The 12,186-nt window shown below is 37.1% G+C and overlaps 1 protein-coding gene across 4 annotated transcripts in view; it reads left to right on the forward strand.

The window, feature by feature from the left end:
• The window catches only part of ptprua (protein tyrosine phosphatase receptor type Ua), a 456,280-nt gene that overhangs the window by 381,968 nt on the left and 62,126 nt on the right, over nucleotides 1–12,186 (forward strand). For 2 of the 4 annotated variants that reach the window (XM_055157468.1, XM_055157470.1), the window contains exons 15-16: nucleotides 9,061–9,090; nucleotides 10,389–10,549. In XM_055157468.1, the coding sequence (XP_055013443.1) occupies nucleotides 9,061–9,090; nucleotides 10,389–10,549 (191 nt within the window). The remainder of the gene's footprint in view (nucleotides 1–9,060; nucleotides 9,091–10,388; nucleotides 10,550–12,186) is intronic. The other 2 variants (XM_055157469.1, XM_055157471.1) reach the window with 1 other exon arrangement.

Consider the following 12,186-nt stretch of genomic DNA (forward strand, 5'->3'; position numbering starts at 1 on the left):
ATCAGTATTTCCCAAACTTTTTTTCTGGGGACCCATATCCTAAAACGTCTCAAACCTTCGCAACTCAAGTCAATAGACATTATTCGTAAATCACAAAATAAAGGTGGATTTGACCTTTATTGAATATTAATGAGGATATTTTATTGTTGACTGAGTGATCATGTCTCTGAACAATTAGTTTTACTCAAGTTTTAAACAATGAAAACAGTCATTGAACCAGCAATAAAAGGGATCCGTAAGTATCCTGAAGTGCACGGACCTTTGCTGATTTATCACCCTTCTTTTTAGACAACCAAGCAAGAATTTCTCAACTTTAGCTGCGGGAACACTCTTTTACTGCAAGCTGATAGGATTCACTGACTCACTTGTTCTCTCATGTATCATAACTGTATATTGCAGACCTACATGCAGATTGTGACAAGGTGACCCAAAGAAATCTCTTGAGACACAGTTTTTGTTAAACAATGTATACTATACTCGAAAAATGTACTTATTTGCCACCTCCATTCTAACCTTTTCCACTAAGATCTTCACAAATTCTCGAGAGTCCATCTTGGCAAGTTCCCATGGCTGAAATTGGGCTTGGTCGCTACTGGGCTGGAGATTAAACCAATCACAGAGGAGCATTGTGGTTTGAAAAAGTGAAGCTCCCAAGTTAACCAAAACACCCCAACAGACACGCTTAAAGGGCCCATATCACACTATTTTCTGATCTGTTATAATATTGTTTCCTCACCAAAAACATACCTGGACTTGTGTTTTGTCTCATTCACACATTTAGGCTTTTCTCTGAAAGTTCTTCTCTGAAAACACTCCACCTTGTGACGTCACGTGGTCATACAGGAAGTACTCCACTGTGTTTTCAAACTCCATACACCTTCAATAGAATCATTTGGATAATTTCAGCCTGGGAATTGCACAGAGGGGACTACATAGACCATGATCCTTTAGTGTTGTCAGTAGGGGTGAGCAAAAATATCAAAATATAGATATATCGCATTGTTTAATGTACTGATACAGTATTGATATTGTGGGCTGCTGTATTGATATATCATCAAGAGTATTTTTTGGTATATTTTACTAAATCATTTTGTTACAGTGCTACAGTTTTGTTGCTTGTTTAGTGGAATGAAACGACACATTTGCGACACATTTGACACATTCCCAGTTTTGATGATTAAAATGGGTGTTTCATATTCACTTTGCACTAGAACTGGTTTAACAAAGAGTTTTAGTATCACAGCCAGATTTAGTGCTTACTTTTGACTGAATCTTATCAATCGATTTGAAATATATCATATCGAATACAATGCTCACTGTTTCGAGATATGAATCATTTCATGCCTCATATATCGAGGTATGTATCGTATTGGCAACTTCTTAATGATACCCAGCCTTAGGCCCTGTCCACACTAGTTCGTATTTGAGTCGTTTTTGTTGTGGATCGTAGCATTCATCCACATTAATCCGATTGAAAACGGCTCCAGAGATGGAACGATCTGGTGCCGCCAGCTCCCACGAATTCATTTGAGTAAGGATCTGATATGGCACTGTGTGGATGCCTGAAAATGGTGATACGCTGACGCAGGTCTATGCACTGCAAAGTAATTCACCGCCAAAACGCTAAGAGCCTAGAATATATGTCCATTCATATATACAGTCTATGCGTATGACCTGCAGATGTATAATCTCGGAAAAGTTTAACGTGAACCATCTCCAACGCAATAGAAGCACAGAACAGACTCACCATTAGCAGTCCTTTAATTGTCCTTTAATTCAACAGAAGCTGAATCACGTCAGCGCACAATAGCGAGCTGTTTTTTGAGCGCTCAGTTTATGTAAATTAGCCATGCGGTTTGAAGTTTCGTTTCTGTAAAATGAAAACAAATATGTGCAAAGCTGTGTGGATAGGGAAGGCTTGTGGACACAGAAACCACGTGTCTGGACCAAATCTTTTGTGATACGGTGATACGGTGATTTGTTTAAGTGTAAACTAAGTCTAAGTTGTCAGTGGAGACTACATGAAGAAATAACTGTTATTAAACTCTTTTAAATCTTAATTCTTCATTTTATAACAGTACCAAAGGATTTTCGAGGCTTTTATAAGGAAAAAGCTGCATATTTACAATGTTGTACGCTTCCACAAAACATTGCAATAAACAACAAATCGTGAAAATGTTGAATCGACGGATTTTAATATTGTTACATCCCTAAGGAGTCGCTGTAACCTTCTGTGGTTTAAACTCACTCCGCTAGTTACCTCACCAACACAGCATATTTATCTCCATTCACCCAGCGCAAAGGTCTATTGAGACGAGCAGTTGGCAACGCGAGTGAATTACAAGTGGAGTTAGTGCAATAGTGGCGCATTAATCCTTAGCAGCACGGCGCCCGCTCCCAGCTTTTGTGTTTCATCTCATCTTTTAATTTCAAGGTGCGTTGGCTGACTACATTCAAATGCATTCACCGCGCTCTGCCTGGCTTTTTCCCACCTGCAAATTAGCTCCTCTGCCACACGCTCCACACTGTATTCTTCTTCTCCCAAAGCTCCAGCCGTCCGTGTGTGAAACGTTCCATCAAGGGCCATGTTATTCCATTGCCCACTCAATTACATGGGGCGGGCGTCTGTGAGGTGCCAGTGGATGCGCAGGTAATTGGTCAGGAAGCTTGTTTTGCTTGCTTTTGAATGTATTATTTTTATAAAGGGGGTGTTATGGAGCTTCGCCGGTTGCGCTGTCTGTTTGTCTCCATGGGGATGTTGTTGCTTTGCTAGGGATGTTCCACAGCATGGCATTAACATGGTTTACATACATGAAGTCTGCACCGTGGCAAGTTACAGGTCACATCTGTGGTGAGGTGAATACGGGCGTAGTTAGTCTGTTTTCCAAAGTATTTTTGTAGGAATAAAAGCAACTGTAATTGAATACACACCAGATGGAGAGGTTTAATGCCACAACCTGGAACATTTCAGGCAAAGCAAAATACATCTTCATGGAGACAAGTACTTGGAAAGTTACATAGAACAGCTTTAAAGGTCCTATATTACACAAACTTGTGAGCTTACCTCATTGAAAACATACCTAAAGCTGTGTTTTGTGTTTTAATTCTGGATTATTAGGCTGTCTGCATCTCCAAAGATCAAAATGCTGTGTTCCACTTACTGATGTAGTGGTAGTTTTCAAATTAACAGCTACCTTTTATCTTCAGTTTAGTAAATATTGGCAATGAAAAATGAAATTATCTCACTGATTCTAGTGAAGATGTAGACTTAAAAAACACAGGGGAGCACTTCCTGAATTACCACGTAACATCCACCTTGTGATGCCACGTGTCGCCTTACAAGTTTGAGAGAAGAACTAAATATGCAAGGTTTGTGTGTTAAAATGTTTGTAAATGAAACAAAAACACAACCCCAGGTATGTTGTGATGTGAAAACAACATTATAACAGATCAAATATAGCGCAATATGGACCCTTTAAGTAAACGTGATGATGAACACCCACATGCTTGATACCTGGTCATTTTAGCTTTCACTAATGTGCAATGATAGTAGTTGCAGTAGCAGAGACTTATATAGTGTTAGAATGGAAATACAATTTTTAATCCATCTCATCTCTAGTGTGGCTATATATTATAACGTATTAAGTTACATGTCGGCATCCACCAGCATGTTCCTGTCAGAAGAGACCCCTAGTACAGGCTAAAGCAAGCTCAGAAATCTGACAAATCTGTGAGGAACTATGTTTAGTAATGGCTATGTTTAAATCTGAAATTAGCCCCATTCTCTCTGTGAATGTGATGGTTGAAGTTGAAGTCTTGGGACCAGATGAGACCACATCTGTCCAATTTACTGGAACTGTGAGAATTGCGAAGAAAAAGTGTAATTTTTCACATCCTTGTCTTGAGTGATCCTCTTGTAAACAAACCAAATAAGTGTGCCTGTTCAAAGAAAAATTGCATGGGAAATCAGAATGGATATTCTGAGAACTTATCTCTCTGCATGGTTCCTTCAATTTGAGAATTCACATCTTCAGTTACATTTGTTCTCGTGTAATTGAAATCCACCGTCCAAAACCCAATTTTAACTTGAATGCTTGTGCCTTTTGAAAATGCACTTGATTTGTTTTTTACTTTTTTTTACTAATCAAATGTTTTGGATTTTAATAGAACAGTAATAATTATATTTTTGGTTATAATTTGTTAAAGGTGCGCTGTGTAACTTTATGATTGGGGGTCCGTCACCTGATAGTTTCTATGGAATATTACACAGTAGGATTTTAAACACCTTACTTTTTTAAATTACAGTTTTTTTTATAACTCAAAAATACCTACAAAAACACACATTCTGGGGTTGCCTCTCCACAGATCTGACCTCTAACTTGGTCTGTTTTGGTCAATATGAAGATAGAAAGGTTTAATATCATACTGTGAAACATTCCAGATAAAGCAATAACATGCTCATGGAGAAAAGCCTTTACAATTAAATACAGTAACTTGAACTATCGCTATATTTGAGCTCTTATATGAGTTAAATTTGTTTGAGGATGGCATGCCCTCAGCTTAGATATATAATTCAAAAATACAGACGCCTTACTTCAATTTTACTGCAGTTGGACTCTTCCGGCTGGTATGTGTCCTGTGAAAACCGCCAGAGGCATCACCCATTCACTCTAGTGATGGGCCAGGCGACGCCATTAAAAAGAATATGCATCAGAAGATATGATTACTAGAACTGTGGACTGGAAACTAAACAAACCCTCTTTCCCTTCTCTGTGTTCTCCACTGTGTGTTTTCTATCCACTTCTATGCTCGAAATGATACAGACAGGATATATTTAACTAGTGCATCAGCGTCTCAGCAGTTGGTCTATTGTTTTTTGCATGATGATATTCACACGCTGAGCTGCTGTTAAGCATTTATAATACATTAAGGCAAGACACGGCAGGTTAAATTTAGAGGTATCATTTGAAACTTCTTCTCAAGTTTAGTTGCATAAATTGAATAAGAAAAAAGTGTATTCATTGTGAAATGTGTTAATATAGAAATAAGACGATTTTATGTGTAAAAAGATGCACATACTTAACACATACATCTATAAACAATGGATTTTTTTTTCTTATTTAGTGTTTGAGTAACTTTTTGGATGTCTTAGAAATAGCTATTATTGTTGTAGCTCTTGTTTAGATTGGAAAGTCTTGTTTATCTCTCTTAGGGATGCACCAATCCAGTTTCGATATCGACTTAAAATATTTGTGAATACCTGATATTAACCGATAAAAATGTAGTGACAAAAATGACACTTATTTCGTTATATCAAATCGGTTTTGGTGCATCCCTAATCTTGGTGCTACTTTAAGTAATTTTTTTATATGTCCCTTATAAATCTATGGACACAAGGTGATTAAATGGAAAATATATACATCTTTTGGTGCACATTGGACAATTTGGTTGTTTCCAAATGAAAGCTTTTTGAGAGAGCAAAGTGACCAATAAATAAACAAGTAAATAAAAAAACTAAAAAAAACTAAAATTTGTCCAGATGCACATGTCTGGAATGTCCCCTGGTGTGACATTAGACACATTCATCTAACATTTATTCATTACAGGTGTTGCTGTTGCTTAAAAATACAAAAATCCCTTCTGTCAATATGGGGGCCTCTCCACAGATCTGAATTGTAATGTAGCATAGTGCTGCAATAGCCACAATTTCCACAGAGACAAATAAGTAGCGGACCCTCTACTAGAAAAGTTACGCAGTGCACCTTAAAAGCAAAAGTTCAATCCAAGTTCACTTTACAATACTGCAGTTACAAAATGTGAGTTCTATTACAACTAAAGGGCATTTTTGTTGTTTGTTTTTTTTTTTTAGATTGAAATGGCAATACACAGAGGTAATCATTAAAACAGATACACATATATTTGACAGAACTGCTGTCATGTATGCATTCCTGAGTAGTGGAGGAAGTCCATACTGATCCATCGCTTATGGGTAACCTTATGCCATGTAGTAATCAAAGCTATGCAGCAAAATAGCAGGGCCCATCAAATGCCTGTTTCCACTGCTGATTGTGGCATTGTTGTGTTCTCATCAGGGGCACCACCAGTCTGGCCTCTGCAAAAAGAACATTCAATGCTTTGTCCAATACATAAAAGTTCAGAAAAGAAAGCTCAACTTGTTGTAGAATATAACTTTGGAGAAATTCTACCATTTGCCTGTGATTGGACTTGAACATGTGTTTCTGGAACTTTTTCAAAAACTTGTTGATTTTTTTTTTGTTAAGTTACAGGTTTAGGTGCAACTCACACAATCCTGGCTAAATATCACGGCTTGACAGTTACTGAAAAACTTTCTCTTGACAAACACTTAAAATACAATTTTTTTTTTAGCTTTAAGTACTAATTTGGATCAATTTAAAGTTATACATGTGATATGCTAAGTAATGATTACACGAGGTTTCTACATTTATCTGGTCCTTAGAAAAGTCCATACATGAAGTGCCCAGTCCATACATAAAGTTTTCTGATCTATTTTAGAATGTTTTTTCTTCATCAAAAACTTACCTAGACTTATGCTTTGTTTCATTCTCACATGTTTAACACTTCTCTCAGTTCTTCTCTAAATCAGAAAACAGTCTGTTCCTCCTTGTAATGCCATGGGGTAACACAGGAAGTGCTCCACTGTTTTTTTTTTGTTTCCATACACCTTCAAAGGTAAAAGGTAGCTGTTAACTTGAAAATTACTTCTGCATGACATCACAAGGTGGAACAGCATTTTGAGCTTTGGAGATGTAGACAGACTGATAATAAAAGGCTACTCAGACGTGTGTGAATGAAACAAAATGCAACTATAGGGATGTTTTTGGTGAGGAAATAGCATTATAACATGGTTCATGGCTGCAGAGAAGCACTGATAATTTACCAATGACAGTCCTAATGTAGGCTTAGTTTGGGCCTGTATATTCCTGGATTAGTCCTGCTCTCGTCCAGGTTTTGTTCCAGATTTAGTCCCAGTTTAGAATCAACTTTGATGTGGTGATTCTGCATGTGTGAATACAACCTGAACCCTAATGTAACAATACAACCAACGTAGATTGCAATCACACTCGCACACACAGAAGATAGACACATAACAAATCAAAACTCTGATTTAACTTGGACTTGATCAAGACTAAACCAGGACTAGAACAGGACCAAACCACATCTACCTCATGTCCTACATCTATTCTCAAAGTCAAACCTGCACCCAAGAAGAGAAAAAGGGCGCACTGCATAGAAATCTTCCACCATCTGTTAAATTTTCAATTCACTGTATTTTTGTATAACCCAAATTCACAACAACAGTCGCCAACACAGAGCTAGAAAATCAAACAGTGAAACAGTCATTGGTCCATAACAGACAGATTAGACAGATTCACCAACATTCACTGGAAACAAGCACATGGATAACCGTCACCTCGCTTCAACTTCTCGACTTCTATATCTGTGCAACCCCAAAACTACAATACGCAATAGTAAAAATAAACAAAAAACTGAAACTCAATATTTAGTTTTCATGTTTGACTTGATCCAGCTCCTGCCTTCTGTACTTTTGCTATTTGTGTTTGGTGATGGCTTACAGGAGCATTCACCGAGCATCCTATTCGATTCCTCTGATAAACTATACAGACCTCTGCAAAACTGCAATATGCAATAGTCAAAATAAACATAGCAAAACGAAACTCAATATTTACTTTTCATTTATGAGTGGATTCAGCTCCTGCCCTCTGTACATAAACACATCAGTCAAGAGTTAAGACACTATGTACAGAAACCAACAAATAGAGAATTATGCAGCAAAATAAAAGCTATATCACATTTTTTATATATATATTTCAGTTTCAAAATCCTCGAAGTAGTCACCCTTTGCTTTGTTGACAGAGCTGCAAACTCTTGGCCTTCAATCAATAAGTTTTCTAATGTTTTCATTTCACATATCCGCTTTGTAAGGGTCAAGAAATGGTGAGAGTACAAAATATTGATCAAACCAAAGGGTAGCAACATTTTTTGAAAGTTATTTTTAATCCGTTTTTGTTTACGATATTCCATATGTGTCCATTTTGATGCTTTCTTTGAGAATTTATATTGTAAGTAGTCATGGAAATAAAGAAGAAACATGAATAGAAAAGTTTAGACCCTTTTGTTTGTTAAGGGAGTCTAGCCTTAACTCAGCACTTGTACTTTGACAACAGCAATAGACAAGAAGATTTTGAATTCTTTTGTCGTCAGCTCACTTTGCCTAAATGGTACAAAGTAATCGTCCAAGATGTTACATGTAAAAGTTAAAGGTCCTATATTACACAAAACTGACTCTTGTGAGCTTAAGTTTGTCATAATGCTGTTACCTCCTTAAAAACAGACCTGGAGTTGTATCTTGTTTCATTCACACATGTTTGAGTAATCTTTTATTATTAGTTTGTCTACGTCTTCAAATCTCAAAATGGTCTTTCCACCTTGTGATGTTATGAAGTGGTAGTTTTAAAGTGAAGAGCTCCTTTTACCTTCAGTTCAGTAGAAATGGGCTGAAATGGGCAAAATGATTCTAGTGAAGGTGTATGGAGTTTGAAAAGATAGTGGAGCACTTCCTGTATCACTTCCTGTATGACGTCACCTCAAGGTGGAACAAGGTGGAGTGTTTTCTGTTTGATAGAAGAACTCAACCTAAATGTGCAGATTTTGTGTGTTTAACATGTGTGAATGAAACTAAACATAACTCCAGGTATGTTTGTGATGAAGACATTATAACACATATCACATAATAGCGTAATATGGGCCCTTTAAAGAAAGTGTGCCCAAACTTTTAATGTTATAATTCCAAAACTACAGTAGTGGGGGAAAAAAAACATAAAAGGTTAACTCAGTATTTAACTTTTAATTGTGTTCATGATTGGATTTCGCTTCTGCCTTCTGTACTTCTGCTGTTTGTTTGGTGATGGCTTACAGGAGCATTCACTGAGCATCCTCATTGTTAAATCATACACTCTTTTTTCTCTCACTCTGTCTCTGCCCTCCTCATGCTATCAGAAGGGACTTGTATCCTTACCCCTATTACCCGTAAGTGACTATTTCTCCATCATGGTCGGACCTCCGCACATTCCGTCATTTCGTCCCCTCTTTGCTTGCCGTAGGATTGTAGCGTGGAAGTAAACAGTAGCCCCTTGAGTAGCCTCTTTGGTTTTGTGGCATATTTGCGCGATTATTTTAATTAGTATTTTCAAAGTTTCAATATGAACATTATGTAAAATATAATCCATATTTCACACAATGGCAGCACTTTGACTCAGAAGACTTATTTACAATAAAACTTAACTTTAATGGTATCAGATTTGAAAATTACATTCATCTTTCTCTAAAAATTGTGTTTGGACATTTTGAATCCATATCAAAAGTATCCATGCCCCGATACTGACACAAAGATTGTTATCTTTATCGAACTATATCTTATCAGTACTTATTACATTACAGTTTTGATTTGCTTTAATGTAGAATCAATTTATGTTCATGACTGATGAATATTGAACCCTTTTCTTTACTTAACAACTGATTTTGAAATGTATCGTGGCGACACTAATTGCAATTCATATAGTCAGGATCAAACGGTATAGCAAAAACATCGGACTGTTTGGAGTCATCTTGGTGTGTTTGACTAACTGAGGAACATAATATAAGATAATTAAATGCCCCTGATCTATGAAATAATGCAGTTTCCCATCAGTGTCCAAGATATGACTTAAGTCAGAGAAAAAATGTATCTGGAAAAAGTTAATACTGAAGTAGATTTGGACATAACATTGGATTTGATTTAATTTGAAGTAATTGTAACTGAATTGACAAAACATGGAATCTGATGTTTTAAACAATAGACCACAAAAATGAGAAAAAATAAAAGTCTTTCTGAAGGAATTATGCAAAAATCATCAAATCGCTGTTATATATTAATATTGTCAACATAAAATTTTAAATTCTACTTGTAGAGGGAGTAACGGAGAGCTCTGAAAAACATATTACTCAAGTAGTAAAAGTATGGTGAAAAGTACTACGGATACTTCCCAACTCTATACAGTTGTAGTTGTCCAGCACCTGCAAATATCACAAGAAAGAGCCAAAGGGTGCTCCTGCTTCTTCCACCTCATATTCTAGTATCATTTCATCCAAAATCTTCCACTTTTCTCCATCACTCCATCTCCTCACTAGCTTCAATCTAGTCTCCTCTTTTCCCCTACTTCCAATGTCTCATCCCTCCTCAACCACATTTGGCTTTTTCTACATCTCCGTTCTTTACCCTTTCTTATTTCTTCTTTTCTTTCCGCTCTCTCCATCCTCCCTTTCTCTCTTTCTTTCTCTTTCTGTAGCAGGAAGAAGGTAGCCATCAACAAAGCGGCCATGTCTTACCGACAAGAGAAGAACCGCAAGCTGAGCTCCCTGGACTGCAGCATGACGGAACAGAGCACGCTCCAGCAGGACGCCAGCCTGGCCCACTCCTTCCTCGACGCCCACGGGTGCAACGCTCGAAGTAAGGCATCATTTGGGGAACATACGGGTGCTCAAAAGGAGACAGTTGAGATAGGTGACGCTTCTGAAGGTTCCGAGTGTGTATCTAGTCTGCCAGATGGAATATGATGATGTAAATAAGCGAAAAAGGTCATTTGATGTATGAGTTTTTGCAGATAAGAAGACATATTGTGCTTTTGTCTGTTATATACTAGTAGTTATAATATATGACACTTGAATCATTATGTTATAGTTCATATTAGTCATGATAATTACTATTTTGACTTATCGTGAAATACATGATAGATGGAAATTTTTAAGGGTCGCTATTTATCTGGGAACTTTTTTTAAGTACTAGCGGAGGACTTTTTGTTATTTTTCCTCTTCCACCATTAGATTTGAGCTTTTGGGTTTCATAAATCTTGTCTCAAACTAACAACTAAAGTGTTTTTTTATGGTATTTATTTATTGCATTCTGGACATCCTAATTATTCCCTACAACACGTATCTAAGCTCTTTTCACAATTCTCAGCAGGGAGGAGCTTTGCCATGACGGTAAAGCTAAAAACAGCACTGAGCTTTTTTAGTTTTTATTATTTCTGCCAAAATGACTCCGCGACGCTGCCAAATCCTAAGTGTATCACAATTAAGAAAATAAAATTGGAGAGCAAAGTACAGAGCAGCGGGTGTGTATCTGTGATGCTGAAAACAGGGGTTGGTTGTAGCAGTGATGTCTCGAATACAGGAGAATATAAATTACTCGAACATTCAAAAAATACTCGTGCATGTTTGAGTAATTTTGAATAACTCTGAGTGGGTAAATGAGAAGGAAAAACAATTATGACATGGGTAAAATTTGCACAGCGTGTCATCTTTAATTTGTCCTCAGCAAGGTGAGTTCAAGAAAACAAGGAGAAATAATACCCAAGTGGAATGACAGTCAAAGAGTACGGATAGATTTATTTTAGAAGTGCAGTCATATTTTCTGAACTTGTGGCTTTTGCCTAAGGCCCAAGCATCAGGAGTGGAGAAATCAGATAAAAGCCAATGGCAAGTTCAGTTTTAAAGGGAGATAAATACTTCAACTGCTTGGTTAGAAAACATTTTACTTCTAAGGAGCATGTGGTGTTTACTGCAGCTGTGTGGAGTGAGTGGACAACACTGCAAAAGCATGGACATTTAAAATACAAAGCTACTTAAAGACGCACTATGTAACTTTTCCAGATGGAGGGCCTGACACCAGCTTGTCTCCATGGAAATGTTATTGTGTTTCTTGAAAAGTTTCAGAGCATCTCCATGGAGACAAACAGGTGATTCTGGTAGGTCATATTACCAGTTAGTTTTAGTACTAAGAGAAAGAGGCTACCCTGCTTATAGTAAGAATCCGTGTTTTTCAAAGTTTTAATAACATGTGATGGAAAAGAACAAGGCATGCCAGTATAAAGTCATGCTGTGAAACATTCCTGGCAAAGTTTCAGAAGTTTCACTGTAGTTATTTCCTCCCCTCAGGCAGAAATAAGGCAATGTCCACCAGCAATCTGACCAGAACTGAAGAAGCAGCGTTGATGAGCTGTGAAACGAATTTGATCAAAAACTTTTGTCTAGTTGACAGAATATCTCCTTTGCTATTCCTGGCAAAGCAGTCGCTATGAGACAACC

The sequence above is a fragment of the Boleophthalmus pectinirostris genome, unplaced genomic scaffold (assembly GCF_026225935.1).
Source record: "Boleophthalmus pectinirostris isolate CB_2022bp ecotype Guang Dong unplaced genomic scaffold, ASM2622593v1 HiC_scaffold_21, whole genome shotgun sequence".
NCBI classification, from domain to species: domain Eukaryota; kingdom Metazoa; phylum Chordata; class Actinopteri; order Gobiiformes; family Gobiidae; genus Boleophthalmus; species Boleophthalmus pectinirostris.